Source organism: Elephas maximus, chromosome 7 (assembly GCF_024166365.1).
Source record: "Elephas maximus indicus isolate mEleMax1 chromosome 7, mEleMax1 primary haplotype, whole genome shotgun sequence".
NCBI classification, from domain to species: Eukaryota; Metazoa; Chordata; class Mammalia; order Proboscidea; family Elephantidae; genus Elephas; species Elephas maximus.
The window spans coordinates 133,924,049-133,940,715 of NC_064825.1; the positions used below are offsets into that span (position 1 = coordinate 133,924,049).

The following is a 16,667-nucleotide window of genomic DNA, read 5'->3' on the forward strand; positions in this document are numbered from 1 at the left end:
ACAGGAGGTCAAAGAATAAATGAAATGCAAAACAAAATAAAACCAAAAACCCAAACCCACTGCCTTGGAGTCGTTCCCAACGACCACCCCTTAAACTCATGTAGGTCCCTGGGTGAAAGAGTTTGTGCTGTTACTAGCCAAAGGGTTGGTGGTTCAAGGCCACCCCGAGGCACCTTGGAAGAAAGTCCAGATGATCTACTTCCAAAAAGTCAGCTACTGAAAACCCAGTGGAGCACAGCTGTCCTCTGACATACGCAGGGTCACCACGGATCAGAAACAACTCAAAGGCGATTGGAAAACAAACAAAAAAACTTCATGTTTCTTAACCATTTTCCTGAGACGCTTCTTGGAAAGTACACAGGGACCCACCCCATAGGTACTCTCTCTGAATCTCCCCGGTAAGGCCTGGCCATGTGTATTGGGAAAGGCTCCCCCGAGATTTTGGGTTCACCCCAGTTACACCTAGGCTGAGCCCTGCCACCCGCCAACCTGGTGTAGGTTAGAAAGAAGGGTTCTCCTTCCTTCAAGCACTTTACTGCCATCTGCTGGACACCCATGGTAAATCTCAAGCTTAACATTACAGTGAGGAGCCCGGGTGGCACAGTGGTTAAAGCGCTCCACTGCACACCGAAAGGTTGGAGGTTTGAACCCACTGGGTTTCTCCTTGGGAGAAAGACCTGGCAGTTTTTCTTCTGTAAAGATGACAGCCTTGGAAACCCCACAGGGCAGTTCTACTCTGTCCTCTAGGGTCGCTATGAATCAGAATCAACTCGATAGCAGTGGTTTTTTTTTTCTGGGAACACTACAGCAAGGGGAATGGCGCCCCCTGGAGGTGTGCAATGCCCATCACACACAACTAGAGCAGATTTCCGCATTGGCAGCTGAGCAGCAGGTGTCTGCTGGGACAAATTCCCTACTGCTTTTTTTCTGGGTCTGGGCCTCAGACAGAACTATGAGGTCCAAAGCACCCCTAGACTTTTCTCCTCAAGCGTATGGCTCCCTAACCTGGGTGGGGCATATCACAGCCGGGCAGCTAGGAAACACTATTAACATGCAGATGACCCGCAGTTCTGGCTTGGCTGGGGTGGACAAACGCTGTTGCTCCTGGTTTGGTCTGAGCAACGGGCTGCCCTGTGGCCCTGGACTCCGTGGTCCTCAAAGGCGGCTGTGATCTGTGCTGTTGGCCCACGGAGAGGGGGAGGCCAAGGTGCACACGTGGGTCAGGCACCCCACAAGGGCACACAGTGAGGTGCAAACCAGAAGGTGGCCAGGTCTGTTTTGGTCAGCTTGGGTTAACTGATTGGTGATATTCAGTATGAAATAATGCAATATAAGACATCTTGCTTATATTCCAAAAGGAAGATACAGACAGACAGATATATTGCTGTCGTTGAGTCAACTCCAACTCGTGGTGACTGTATGTGCAACAGAATGAAACACTGCCCAGTCCTGCATCGTCCTCACAGCACGTTCAAGTCCATGGTTGCAGCTACTGTGTCTATCCATCTCACCAAGGGTCTCCTTCACCCTCGCTGGTCCTCCATTAACACGATGTCCTTCTCCAGCGATTGACCCCTCCTGCTGAGTGTCCAAAGCAAGCACGTTGCACAATGTTCTACTGTGATCTGTGGGGCTTTCACTGGCTATTTTTCAGAAGTAGATCACCAGCCTTTCTTCCTAGTCTGTCTGAGTCTGGAAGCTCCGCTGAAACCTGTCCACCATGGGTGACCCTGCTGGTATTTGAAATGCCAGTGGCATAGCTTCCAGCATCACAGCAACACGCAAGCCACCAAGGTACCACAAACTGACAGACACGTGGTGGCCCAGAAGGAAAGAGAACTGTATTTCAACATCTAAAATGGTGGTCCTTGCCCACTTTCTCTGTTGAGCCCTCCGTTCTGGAAAGCTGAGGTTCTTCAAGACATCACTCATATCGTTCCAGCACGACAGAAGGTTCTGGCCAAAGGGAGAAAGTTGGCGTCTCCGCCATCTTGGCCTCCATCCCCACTGCACGCCTCTCCCTTGGAACCTCCTCTTCCCCCCACAGCCCCAAGGAGTCAGGGCTCATGGGCGAGACAGGTGCAGGTGGCCCCCATTTCCTCTTGGGGTCCACAGTGAAAGGACAACTCGCTTATTTCTCTGAAGAGAAGCCTTGTTGATCTGGGTGGCCTGGGGCACAGAATATCGAGAGACCTCCCAGGTGGATATAGAGTCAAAAACCAGTTGCTGCCAAGTCGACCCAAACTCTTGGCGCCCCCAAGTGTGGAATAGGACTGCACTCCATAAGGTTCTCAGCGGCTGACTTTTTGGAAGTAGGTTGGCAGACCTTTCTTCCGAGGCACCTCTGGGTTGACTCGAACCTCTATTCTTTCAACCAGCAGCTGGGGATGTTAACCACTTGCACCACCAAGGGACTTCCAACACATGGCAGGCCCCCTAAGAATAGGGCACGGTTCATTCCTGTAGCTCTGACAGTGGGGCCATGGACAGTCAGATGTTCCTGATGTGTGGGAGGTAGGAGGTCACAGTGCTGGACCTGGGGCAACGACCCAGAGGTGAAGGAACGACAGGGAGGCCCAAGATCTGGCCCTTCCACCTGATAGCCGGGGACCCCAGGCACGTGGGGTTTGGTGGCCTCGTCTGCAGACACATCGATAAACGCTGACTCCTGTGTCCTTGGTGAGGCCATGATTCTGAGCTACCACACTGCCGGCTGTAACCGTGACACCTCAGCCAATGCCAGGGCTGTGGAGCTCCACCTCCAGTTCTCGTTCACAACACCCCGCCACGGGAGGCCAGCGCACCCCGTGTGCGGGACCGCCAGGTCTACCTCTCTGCGGCTTTCCCTTTTGCGGGTTCTGATTTTTAGTCTTCTGCTATGATGAGGCCGTAATCACAAATACAGCACCTTCCTGAGTTCTGTGCATTGTGGTAGCAAACTGCGGAGCCTGAGGGGGTGATGGGATCCCTGAGTTGGTAGCCAGTAGGTCAGACATGTGGGTGGCCAGAGCCCCCAGCTCCCGACTGGCATCTGAGGTGAGGGCAGTCTTGTAGGCCAGTGCCCTTCACCTCCAAAGTCTCACTAACCCTGGGAAGTCGGTATCAGGGCTCCCTGCAGATGTGAGGGTACTTTGCAATGAAAAACCCACCATTTCCCCCAAACTGGCTGTCCTGGATTCAATCGTGTCCCCCAGAAACGTGTGCCAACGTGTGACTGTCCTCCACTCTGTGATCTGATGTGATTTTCTTTGGTGTCGTAAATCCTACCTCTATGATGTTAACGAGGCAGGACACAATCTACAGGGTTAGGTGTATATTGAGTCAGCCTCTTCTGAGACATAAAAGAGAAAAATGAGCAGAGAGATGGGGGACCTCATACCATCAAGAATGAAGAATCAGGAAGAAAGCCGGCCCCGGAGCTGACAGAGAGAAAGCTCTTACCAGGAGCTGGCACCCTGAACTTGGACTTTTAACCAAATAAACTGTGAGAGAATAAATTTGTTTGTTGAAGTTATCCACTAGTGGTATTTCTGTTATAGAAGCACTAGGTGACTGAGACACCGTCCGCTGTGGTATTTCTGTTACAGCAGCACTAGGTGACTGAGACACCGTCCGCTGTGGTACTTCTGTTACAGCAGCACTAGGTGACTGAGACACCATCCACTGTGGTGTTTCTGTTACAGCAGCACTAGGTGACTAAGACACCATCCACTGTGGTATTTCTGTTACAGCAGCACTAGGTGACTGAGACACCATCCACTGTGGTGTTTCTGTTACAGCAGCACTAGGTGACTAAGACACCATCCATGGTGGTATTTCTGTTACAGCAGCACTAGGTGACTAAGACACCATCCACTGTGGTACTTCTGTTATAGCAGCACTAGGTGACTAAGACACCATCCACTGTGGTATTTCTGTTACAGCAGCACTAGGTGACTGAGACACCATCCACTGTGGTGTTTCTGTTACAGCAGCACTAGGTGACTAAGACACCATCCACGGTGGTATTTCTGTTACAGCAGCACTAGGTGACTGAGACACCATCCACTGTGGTACTTCTGTTACAGCAGCACTAGGTGACTGAGACACCATCCACTGTGGTACTTCTGTTACAGCAGCACTAGGTGACTGAGACACCATCCACTGTGGTACTTCTGTTACAGCAGCACTAGGTGACTGAGACACCATCCACTGTGGTACTTCTGTTACAGCAGCACTAGGTGACTGAGACACCGTCCACTGTGGTATTTCTGTTACAGCAGCACTAGGTGACTGAGACACCGTCCACTTGTGGTATTTCTGTTATAGCAGCACTAGGTGACTGAGACACCATCCACTGTGGTATTTCTGTTACAGCAGCACTAGGTGACTGAGACACCGTCCACCTGTGGTATTTCTGTTACAGCAGCACTAGGTGACTGAGACACCGTCCACTGTGGTATTTCTGTTACAGCAGCACTAGGTGACTGAGACACCATCCACTGTGGTACTTCTGTTACAGCAGCACTAGGTGACTGAGACACCGTCCGCTGTGGTACTTCTGTTACAGCAGCACTAGGTGACTGAGACACCATCCACTGTGGTGTTTCTGTTACAGCAGCACTAGGTGACTAAGACACCATCCACTGTGGTATTTCTGTTACAGCAGCACTAGGTGACTGAGACACCATCCACTGTGGTGTTTCTGTTACAGCAGCACTAGGTGACTGAGACACCATCCACTGTGGTACTTCTGTTACAGCAGCACTAGGTGACTGAGACACCATCCACTGTGGTGTTTCTGTTACAGCAGCACTAGGTGACTGAGACACCATCCACTGTGGTACTTCTGTTACAGCAGCACTAGGTGACTGAGACACCATCCACTGTGGTATTTCTGTTACAGCAGCACTAGGTGACTGAGACACCGTCCACTTGTGGTATTTCTGTTACAGCAGCACTAGGTGACTGAGACACCGTCCACTGTGGTATTTCTGTTACAGCAGCACTAGGTGACTGAGACACCATCCACCTGTGGTATTTCTGTTACAGCAGCACTAGGTGACTGAGACACCGTCCACTGTGGTACTTCTGTTACAGCAGCACTAGGTGACTGAGACACCGTCCACTGTGGTACTTCTGTTACAGCAGCACTAGGTGACTGAGACACCGTCCACTGTGGTATTTCTGTTACAGCAGCACTAGGTGACTGAGACACCGTCCACTGTGGTATTTCTGTTACAGCAGCACTAGGTGACTGAGACACCGTCCACTGTGGTATTTCTGTTACAGCAGCACTAGGTGACTGAGACACCGTCCACTGTGGTATTTCTGTTACAGCAGCACTAGGTGACTGAGACACCGTCCACTTGTGGTATTTCTGTTATAGCAGCACTAGGTGACTGAGACACCATCCACTGTGGTATTTCTGTTACAGCAGCACTAGGTGACTGAGACACCGTCCACCTGTGGTATTTCTGTTACAGCAGCACTAGGTGACTGAGACACCGTCCACTGTGGTATTTCTGTTACAGCAGCACTAGGTGACTGAGACACCGTCCACTGTGGTATTTCTGTTACAGCAGCACTAGGTGACTGAGACACCGTCCACTGTGGTACTTCTGTTACAGCAGCACTAGGTGACTGAGACACCATCCACTGTGGTACTTCTGTTACAGCAGCACTAGGTGACTGAGACACCATCCACTGTGGTATTTCTGTTACAGCAGCACTAGGTGACTGAGACACCGTCCACTGTGGTATTTCTGTTACAGCAGCACTAGGTGACTGAGACACCGTCCACTGTGGTATTTCTGTTACAGCAGCACTAGGTGACTGAGACACCGTCCACTGTGGTATTTCTGTTACAGCAGCACTAGGTGACTGAGACACCGTCCACTTGTGGTACTTCTGTTACAGCAGCACTAGGTGACTGAGACACCATCCACTGTGGTATTTCTGTTACAGCAGCACTAGGTGACTGAGACACCGTCCACCTGTGGTATTTCCGTTACAGCAGCACTAGGTGACTGAGACACCGTCCACTGTGGTATTTCTGTTACAGCAGCACTAGGTGACTGAGACACCGTCCACTGTGGTATTTCTGTTACAGCAGCACTAGGTGACTGAGACACCGTCCACTGTGGTGTTTCTGTTACAGCAGCACTAGGTGACTGAGACACCGTCCACTGTGGTGTTTCTGTTACAGCAGCACTAGGTGACTGAGACACCATCCACTTGTGGTATTTCTGTTACTGCAGCACTAGGTGACTGAGACACCATCCACTGTGGTATTTCTGTTATAGCAGCACTAGGTGACTGAGACACCATCCACTGTGGTATTTCTGTTACAGCAGCACTAGGTGACTAAGACACCAACCCATGATGCTCTTGGGTTGTGGGTGTTTTTTACTTTTTTCTTTACGCTTCTCTATATTTTCCAAGGTATTCATGGTAAGCAGGTATATCTTTCTAAATCGGAAACAGCCAGGGTCCTTTGGGTGGCAGCACCTGAGGCAAACTGCAGACAGTGTGAGCTCTAAAGAGTTCTTTCCCAACGCCAGCTGTGTTGGCAGGGCAGCTCCCACCTGCCGCCCAACAGGCTGGGTGGGAATCCCTTGGCACCAGTCACCTCCGGGAAAGCGGCAGCTTGGAGAACACTCGGGAAGCAGACCTGGCTGCAGCTGTGGGGATCCCTGGAAAAATAGGGGGCCAAGCAGCTGGGGAGAGCTGTGGGCACAAGAGACAGAGAGGAAGCGGTATTGCAGACAGATGGACAGACTTTTAGACGGAGAACCTACAAACGTGAGAACTACGAAGGGGGATCAGAGAAACGGCCCAGTGGGGCACACGCAAAACCCGGCTGGTCCTGCGTTTTCTTCTGCCACAAACGCATGACGAGATTTGAGGGCGCTTTCTGCTTGAAGCCTCGAGGCAGGATGAAGAGTGGGAGTGTACCCAGCCAATGCTCGCTCTGTGATCATCTCTGGGCCTTGCTAACTCATCCAAGCACTGGAGATGAGAATGGTTACCTGCCGCAGTGGCCTAAGGCAGGAAAGGTGGGTGCCAAGGTAGCCATCGGGGCAGCAGCTGCTGGTGAAGGTGAGCTACAGGGAAGGTGAGGAATCAGGAGCAGCAATGTCTGCTGTTCTTCCAAGTCCCCCAACAAGCACCTTCCGCCGTCGCCTTATTTAGTGGTCACGGCCGCCCTGCAGAGAAAGCCAGGCCCCCGAAGGCAGAGCTACTGGGCTCAGGTCACTGGACTCGGGTCACCAGATTTTTAGCAGGGCAACAGCAGCTCTCCCAGACTTGCACTGGAGAGAAACCAACCACTAGGGGGCAGAGGACACAGGCACACACGCTTCCACACTGCTTGGGCTGCCAGGGTCCCGGGAGTCAGGAGCCCTGGGGGCAATGCTGCGCCCAAACGTGGTGCCCTGGCTGGCTAGAGACAGACTGGAGTGGCTGGGCAGCTTCGGGGCTGCAAAGCTCCAAATTCGGCTGCGGGGTCTCACGGCCGGCACTCGGCGCGCATGGGGTCAGCAACCTTGTGCAGAGAGTCAGCTCCACGGCAAGTGACTACCACGCCTACACACACACACACACACACAGAACATACACACTCACACAGACACACAGAGGACATACACACACAACATACACACAAGGACAACATACACACTCAGACACACACAGAGAACATACACACTCACACAGACACAGACACACACATACATACACACCTACACTCACACTCAGACACATACAGACACATGCATACAGAGACACACGGAACATACACAGAAACATACCACACACATGCACAGACACTAACACACAGAGACACAACCACACACACAGAACATACATACTGACATGAACACATACACCCACACACACATAGACACATACACACAGACACAACCAAACACTCCACACATAGAGACACACATAAGTCACCCTCATAGACACACACATACAACCACACAGTCACTCATAAACACACACACACACCACACACACACACACACACGCAGACACATACCACAGACGTGAACGCAGACACATGGAACACACATGCACACAGAGACACAAAGACACACACAGAATGCACACATGCACGCGCAGACACACAGAGATACATGCACACAGAGGTACACACCATCAGGCTCACAGACACACATGGCCAGCCTTCATTCACGGTGGTTCTGAAGAGACAGCAAGGAGACTGTTCTCGCCCACCTGACAGTGTCAGCTTGGCGGGGTGCAGAGGACGCCCCACTGGAGGGAGAGGGCTGGGGGAGTGCAGAGCACACTGTGGGCGGGAGATGCCTGGGTGGACGTGAAAGTACTTCGCAGATAAAGCACAGACACATGAGTATCCCGTGGGGTCATGGTCATGTTCGCGCACCGCTCCCTCCGTAACTATGACAAGGAGCGCTACTGGTGGCCCTCGACACATGGCAGGTGGCCTTGGCAGGTGACGGAGCTCTGGCTAGCCAGTGCGGGCATCAAAGGTGCAGTGGCACACAGGACCTGGGTTAGGTGGCTCGTCTCCAAACCTGCCCCAAGGAACAAAAGCTTTGGTTACGGAAGCTGCCTTTTTTGGACTGTCGGCGGCTGGGTGTCAAGGCGCTCATCCTTGAACCGAAGTAAAGGAGGCAAACTCCAAGCAGGAGCACTCCTGAGGGGCCGCCACCTCTCTCCACGGCAAGGACCCCTCAGCCAACGTGATCTGAGTCTTTGAACTTGGCCTCCAGCATCTCCACCACATCTCAAAACCCCTGCTGCCCTCTGCTGTCCTGTGGGCATTCCCCACTGCCCCGTGCACGCCTCAGGCCTCTGCCCACAGTGGGTGGGGTGGGTGGCTTCTCCGAACTGGGGTCAGGAATTGTCTCAGCCTCAAGGCACTGCTGTACCACAGACACCACAAGTGGGCGGCTTGAAAGAACAGGGGTTTATTTTTTCACAGCTCTGGAGGCTAGAAGCCCAGAACAGGGACTCAGCCGTGTGGAGTCCTCCCCGTCTGCAGCTCTGGCCGTCTGTGGTTCCTCAGTTTGTAGACACCCGATCCTCACCCGTCACCCTGCGTCTGTCTTCCCCGTACGGGTGCCTCGGTGCCTAACCTGCTCCTTTTGTAGCCCAGAGGGGATGAGGTTTAGGGTGCACCCTATGCTGACTTGGGCCTCATTAACATACCAAAGAAAATCCTATTCCCAAATGGGATCACATCCACAGGTACAGGGGTTAGGGTTCCAGGACATATTTGGGGGACCACAATTCAATCTGTAACAGGTTTAAGGTGGCAATGGCTGAGGGAAGCTGACCGGCGACCTCAGAGGTGAGAAACACCGTTGCTGCTCAAACACAAGAAAAAGTGGTTCAGAGCCTCCTCCTCCCTCATACCCTCTCCCCTTTATCTCCACGTGGACGTCCCCCCTTCTGCTCCCCTGACCCCTGCTCCTCCTCCGCCCAGGAGCCAGGCCCTCGGGAGGCCCACATCATGGGGCTCCTCAGTGGCTGGCTCTCAGGGCTTGGCCAATGGCCAGGCGGGAGAAGAGAGCAGCTGGGTGTTTCCTCCTGCTCCAGGGCCGCCTCTCTGAGGTCCGTCCCCCTCCGTGACACAGCTTCTGTGGCCCCTGAGCTCCGGTTTCCTCCCTGTGCCCTTCGGCCCTGGGGGTCGTAATGGCTTCCCTCAGCGGCTTGTCTCTGGGAGCCGCACCCCTTAACTGCTACCCCTGTTCCTAGTCCGTGAAAGGCTCTTCCTGGAGCCCGCTGGGTGGGTTCTGGCTTCTCCCAGGACTCTGGCCGCCCACCTCCTCACCCCGCTGTTGCACCTGGGGTCAGGAAAACACACACCTGGCCCTCGGAACGCCGGCATCACACTGGCACACTTGGTACCTCCTCTGTTAGGGGCACTGGATGGTGGGGGCCTGGGGAGCTCCTGGCCCCTCCAGAGGGGGCGTTCACCCCTCAGCTCTGCTGACAGCAGCCATGCGGGAATGCATCAGGCTTGTCTATCCTTCTGCCTTAGTCGCCTAGCACGGCTGTAACAGAGACGCCACACGTGGGTGGCTTTAACCCACAGAATTTACTGTCTCACAGTTCAGGAGGACAGAAGTCGGAATGCAGGGCGCCGGCTCTAGGGGAAGGTTCTCCCTGTTGGCTCTGGGGGAAGGTCTTTGTCTCTCCGCTTCTGTAGTCCCAGAGTTCCTCGGTTCCTAGGTGTCTTAGCTGCCATAATAGAAATACCACAGGTGGATGGCCTTAACAGAGAGAAATTTATTCTCTCACAGTCTAGTAGGTTACAAGTCCAAATTCAGGGCGTCGGCTCCAGGCGAAGGATTTCTCTGTCAGCTCTGGAGAAAGGTCCTTGTCCTCAATCTTCCTCTGGCTGAGGAGCTTCTCAGGCATAGGGACCCCAGGTCCAAAGGACGCGCTCTGCTCCTGGTGCTGCTTTCTTGGTGGTATGAGGTCCTCAACTCTCTGCTTGCTTCCCTCTCCTTATGTCTCTGGTGGTGCAGGCCACACCCCAAGGAAAATCCTTTTACCTTGGATCAGGGAGGTGACCTGGGTAAGGGTGGTATTACAATCTTACCCTAATCCTCTCAACACAAAATTACAATCACAAAATGGAGGACAACCGCACAATACTGGGAATCATGGCCTAACCAAGTTGATAGACACATTTTTGGCAGGGACATAATTCAATCCACGACACTTGGGGATCTCCATGTGGTATCTGTCTTTCCCTGTTTGTGGTTGCCTGTCTGTGTGTCTAAGCTGCTCTTTGTATCACTCAGAAGTGACTAGGTTTAGCCCACACCCCGCATTGACATGGAGCCCCAAGGTGGTGTAAATGACTAAGCACTCGGATGCTAACCGAAAGGTTGGAGATTCGAGTCCACTCTGAGGTACCTCGAAAGAAAGACCTAGAGATCTACTTCTAAAAATTCAGCCACTGAGAACCCCATGCAGCACAGTTCTCCTCTGACACACGTGGGGTCGCCACGTCTCGGAGTCGGCTCACGGGCAGCTAGAAGCTAAAAAACACTGACGTGGCCCCACTGACAGAAGAAAGAAAACCCTATTCCCAAAGTGGATTACATCCACAGGTATGGGGGGAGGTTTCCAACATATATTTTGGGAGGAGACAATTCAATCCATAACAGCTTCCAATTTTGCCAGAGATGACAAAAATATATATCCTGTGGAAATATTCCTGTTTCTAAATGTCAGTCATTCGTTCTATCATTTAAGGAGCTCTGTGAAGGTCACACAATATACCTGGAGGTCGGATCCCACTTACAACCTGCCCAGGCCCCTCTGGGGGTAAAAGGATGAAGGGAAGGCTGCTTACAGGTAAGACAAGGTGGAGAACCAGAACGGGGTACCTGGTGGATTTCGTGCCAGCCGTTCTCGTCCCTGCAGCACACGGTGGCGTGCTCGTGAAGCAGCAGCTCACAGCAGTAAGGGTCGCCCCCGACGATGGCGGTGTGGTACAGCGGGGTCAGGCCGCAGCTGTCCTTGTAATCTGGTGATGCCCCAAGTTCTAAAAGGGTCTAGAGAAAAAATAAAAGGCGTGGTCTGTAGTGGATTAGACTGTGTCCCCCCGAAATGCACGCTGAAAACCTAACCCCCGTAACTATGGCCCTGTTCGGGATTAGGGTTTTCTCTGTTATGTGAACGAGGTCATACCAGAGTAGGGTGAGTCCTAATCCTAATCACTTCTGAGTTATAAAAAGTGCAGAACAGACCCAGAGACACACACACGGGGGAAGACAACGTGCAAAGACAGACACAGCAGACGCAGCTACAAGGCCAGGAGCTACAGCCATGTTTCCCGCAGCTACCAGAAGCTGGGATAGACAAAGAAGGAGGCCCCTCCACAGCCACACCCTGAGTTTAGACTTCCGGACTCCTAAACTGTGTAAGGTGATACACATTTTCTGTTCTTTAAAGCCACTCACTTGTGGCATTTTGTTGTTACAGCAGCTCCAGCTATGTGAGACGTGGTCATTGGAGCCATGACACCTTTTCATAGAGCGAGACAGACCATTAGGAGAGAAGCGTTGGGGTCCTGCTGCAGCAGGCCAAGGCTGACCCAAACCCTGGGTTTTTGTGGTTTTTCCTGGGTCTTCCAGAATTAAGGAGGTCCTAAGCACTAGTTTTTTTTTTTTTTTTTTTTTTAGACAAGAGTTCCTGGGTGACGCCAATGGTTAACACACTCAGCTGATAAGCAAAAGACTGGAGGTACAAGTCTCCCCAAAGGCACTTCAGAAAAAAACCCTGGTGATCTACTTCCCAAAAAATCAGCCATTGATAACCCTACGGAGCACAGTTCTACTCTGACACACATGGGGTCACCTTGAGTCAAAGCTGACTCCATGTCAATTAGCTTTTTTTTTTTTTTTTTTAATTTTAGACAGAGACGTTTCTTGCCCCAAAATAGCAAATGGTGCCCAAACATGCTGGACAGACTTGTCCAGGATGAGAGGCGCCCTGCAGACGTGCCACTGTGGAATTCTGACTTCTCCGCGGCCTGACAACCCACGGTGTACCAGTGGTGCAGACTTGGAGCCCAATAAAGTGAAGGTCAACATTCACAGGAAAGAAAGAAGCAGCGCTCTGTGACCTGCGTGCACTGTTGACAACGACCTTAGCATCCGTTCTCACGGTGACAACCCCAGCAAGCGTTGCGAGAATACTTTGGTTTCACGAGGGGGAAAACTGACCAAGTGCAACCAACATGAGGCTGAGACACCTGTGACTTCAGAAAGAAGTCCCCATCTTTGGGGTCAACCTGCAGCCTCGCCAGGGTCCTGATAAAGCATGGGTTTGCACCATTTGCCATCCTACCTGGACGCTTCAAAAACACTGAATATTTTGCTAAATTATGTCAGAAGGCACTGTTCACTTACACACCAATGTTCACTGCAGGATTAGTCACAATACCCAAAAGATGGACACAACTCAAGTGTCCGTCAACAGATGAATGAACACACAAAATGTGGGGTATCCATACAATGGAGTACTACTCAGTCATAAAGAGAAACAAAGTTCTGATACATTCTATGACATGAATGGACCTTGAAAACATGATGTTCAGTGAAATAAGCCAGACAAAAAAGGACAACTGTTGTGTGGTCCCACATATATGAACTACCTGCTGCTGTTGTTGTTAGATTCTGTCGAGACAGCTCCAACCCATAGAGACCCTATGTACAACGGAACCAAACACTGCCTAGTCCTGTACCGTCCTCACAATTCTTAATACGTTTGAGCCCATTGTTGCAGCCACTGTGTCCATCCATCTCATTGAGGATCTTTGGATTTTTCACTGGCTTTACCAAGCATGATGTCTTTCTCCAGGGACTGGGTCCTACTGATAAAATCTCACCATCCTCGCTTCTAAGGAACACTCTGGCTGTACTTCTTCCAAGACAGACTTGCTTGCTCTTCTGGCAGTCCATGGTGTATTCAACATTCTTTGCCAACGCCGTAATTCAAAGGCGCCAACTCTTCTCTGGTCTTCCTTATTCACCGTCCAGCTTTCGCATGCATATGAGGCAATTGAAAATGCCATGGCTTTCGTCAGGGGCACTTTAGTCTTCAAGGTAACATCTTTGCTTTTTAACATTTTAAAGAGGTCCTTTACAGCAGATTTGCCCAATGCAATACATCATTTGATTTCCTGACTGCTGCTTCCAATGGTCGTTGTCATGGATTGAATTGTGTCCCCCCAAAATATCTGTCAACTTAGCTGGGCCATTGGTCCCAGTATTGTGTGACTGTCCACCATTTTATGTGATTTTACGTGTTGTAGATCCTATCACTATGATGAAATGAGATGGATTAGGGCAGCTATACTGATGCGACATACAAGATTTGATAGTGTCTTAAGCAAATCTCTTTGAGATATAAGAGAGAAGTGAGCAGAGAGACATGGGGACCTCATACCACCAAGAAAGCAGCACCAGGAGTGAGAGTGAATCCTTTGGACCTGAGGTTCTTGGGCTGAGATGCTCCCAGACCAACGGAAGTCTGACGAGGAGGACCTTCCTCCAGAGCCGACAGAGAGAGAAAGCCTTCCCCTTACCAGGGCCCTGAACCGGACTGTGAGAGAATAAGCTTCTCTTTGTTAAAGCCATCCAGCTGTGGTGTTTCTGTTATAGCAGCACCAGGTGACCAGACAGTCATTGATCGTGGATCCACATAAAATAAAATCCTTGACAACTTCAATATTTTCTCCACTTAGCACGATGTTGCTTACTGGTCCAGTTGTGAGGATTTTTGTTTTCTTTATATTAAGGTATAATCCACACTGAAGGCTGTGGTCTTTGATCTTCATCAGTAAACGCTTCAAGTCCTCTTTACTTTCAACAAGGTTGTGTCATCTGCATGTTGCAGGTTGTTAATGAGTCTTCCTCTAATCCTGATGCCCCGTTCTTCTTCATATAGTCCAGCTTCTCAGATTATTTGCTCAGCATACAGATTGAATAGGCATGGTGAAAGAACACAACCCTGATGCACACCTTTCTTCACTTTAAACCAATCGGTATCCCCTTGTTCTGTCCAAACTGCCTCTTGATCTATGTAAAGGTTCCTCATGAACACAATTAGGTGTTCTGGAATTCCTATTCTTTGCAATGTTATCCATAATTTGTTATGACCTACACAGTCAAATGCCTTAGAATAGTCAATAAAACACAGGTAAAGATCTTTCTGGTATTCTCTGCTTTCAGCCAGGACCCATCTGACATCAGCAATGATGTCCCTGGTTCCACGTCCTCTTCTGAAACCGGCCTGAATTTCTGGCAGTTCCCTGTCGATATACTGCTGCAGCCGTTTTTGAATGATCTTCAGCAAAATTTTGCTTGCGTGTGATATTAATGATATTGTCCGATAATTTCTGCATTCAGTTGGATCACCTTTCTTGGGAATAGGCATAAATATGGATCTCTTCCAGTCAGTTGGCCAGGTAGCTGCCTTCCAAATTTCTTGGCCTAGACGAGTGAACACTTGCAACGCTGCATCCGTTTGTTGAAACATCTTAAGTGGTATTCCGTCAATTCCTGGAGCCTTGTTTTTCGCCAATGCCTTCAGTGCACCCTGGACTTCTTCCTTCAGTACCATCAGTTCCTGATCATACGCTACCTCCTGAACCGTTGAACGCTGACCAATCCCTTTTGGTACAGTCATCTGTCAGTTTGTCACAGTGGCGGCTTCTGTGTTGCTGTGATGCTGGAAGCTATGCCACTGGTATTTCAAATACTAGCAGGGTCGTCCATGGTGGACAGGCTTCTTAGTGGACCTTCCAGACTAAGACAGACTAGGAAGAAGGACCTGGTGATCTACTTCTGAAAAAACTGACCAATGAAAACCTTATGAATAGCCGCGAACATCAAATACGGAGGCTAGGCAAACACATAGAGACCATAGTTTATTAGTACTTAGCAGGGGTGGGTGGTGGGAGGAAATGGGGCGGTATTGCTTAAGGGGCACTGAGTTTCTCTTTGGGGTGATGAAAAAATTTGGAAATGGGTAATTGCACAACTTGGTGAATAGAATGAATGCCACTGAATCGTATACCAGCTCAGAATGGCACATTTTTTGTTGTCTATATCATACCACAATAAAAATGTTAAAATAACAAAGAAACACAGTGTCGGGCAGACAGAGCCAGCACTGAGGACAGTGCCGGGGGAAGAGGAGGCTTGGAATCCACACCCCTGGGATTTGGTCCCCAACCCTCAGAGGCAGCCACAGCCAGGCTGGCCGGATGCCCACAGGCTGGATTTGTGGGGTCCTTCAACGATTGGGGTTAGGTTTCAGCACTGGTCTTACTGGTTGGGAGTACAAGCCCTTTGAAATAGAAGAGAAAGGCGACTTTTGTGAGCAGTAAATTCTAAAGGCAACACAACACAGAGACAGGGCAGGAAAGACGGGAGCGCAGCCCACCAGCTGCAGCGGGAACACGATTCACAAGCACCTCAATGGTGGCCGTGGGGATGGGGACGGGGTCCTTGCAAGGATCAGACGGAGAGGAGGGTAGACCCCAGGTAAGATGGGTGCTGGCATTTACCTTAAGGGCAGCCTGGTTCCTCGTGCGGGCGGCCTTGTGCAGGGCGGTCATCCCGTCTTTGGCACGGAAGTCCAGATGAGCACCACCATTTTTGAGCGCTTTGATCATCTCCATGGAGCCGTCCAACTGGGCGGCTAAGGTCAGGGGCGTCTCTAGAGGACACAAACACACACGCTTTAGAACCAATGCCTGGGACGAGCCACCACATACCATCACTTGCTAAGCACAGTCCAGACTTCTGAAGATGGGTGTGAAGAACTGGGAACCCAGTGTTGACGGCTCCCACCCACCAGTCAGCTCCAATAGCCCACGCAGTCCATGTGTTTCAGACAACCCTGGGGATAATGCGAGTGACACGTGGGTCACTTGCAAATCAAAGTGGGGCAGAGGCAGGTTCCAACATTACAGCTCTGTTGACCATGAGACAGAGGCTTCACCCTGCTTCTTTCCTAGTCAGCATGCAAAATCTCACACTGCACCCCAGTCCTTTATCCCAGGAGTGATCAACTAGGGTCACGGTTAGAGAAGCGAAAAGCAGACAACGCCTTTCTCCATTTCAACCTCACAGCATTTAGGGGCATCTTGCTAGAGGCTGGGATTAGGC

At 51.0% G+C, this 16,667-nt stretch overlaps 1 protein-coding gene and 1 long non-coding RNA gene across 6 annotated transcripts in view; one reads left to right on the forward strand and one right to left on the reverse strand.

Moving 5' to 3' along the window:
• Positions 1-16,667, reverse strand: part of LOC126081166 (SH3 and multiple ankyrin repeat domains protein 2-like) — a 490,404-nt gene that overhangs the window by 329,572 nt on the left and 144,165 nt on the right. For all 3 annotated transcript variants that reach the window (XM_049892759.1, XM_049892758.1, XM_049892760.1), the window contains 2 exons: positions 16,064-16,215; positions 11,373-11,540 (listed from right to left, as the gene is read on the reverse strand). In XM_049892759.1, the coding sequence (XP_049748716.1) occupies positions 11,373-11,540; positions 16,064-16,215 (320 nt within the window). The remainder of the gene's footprint in view (positions 1-11,372; positions 11,541-16,063; positions 16,216-16,667) is intronic.
• Positions 4,141-5,843, forward strand: LOC126081173 (uncharacterized). Of its 3 annotated transcripts, none has more exons than XR_007518300.1 (3): positions 4,141-4,365; positions 4,751-4,943; positions 5,667-5,843. It is a non-coding gene; the product is annotated as an uncharacterized LOC126081173 (long non-coding RNA). The 3 variants fall into 3 exon arrangements; XR_007518301.1 differs by lacking the exon at positions 5,667-5,843 and adding an exon at positions 5,378-5,444; XR_007518302.1 differs by lacking the exon at positions 4,141-4,365 and adding an exon at positions 4,414-4,462.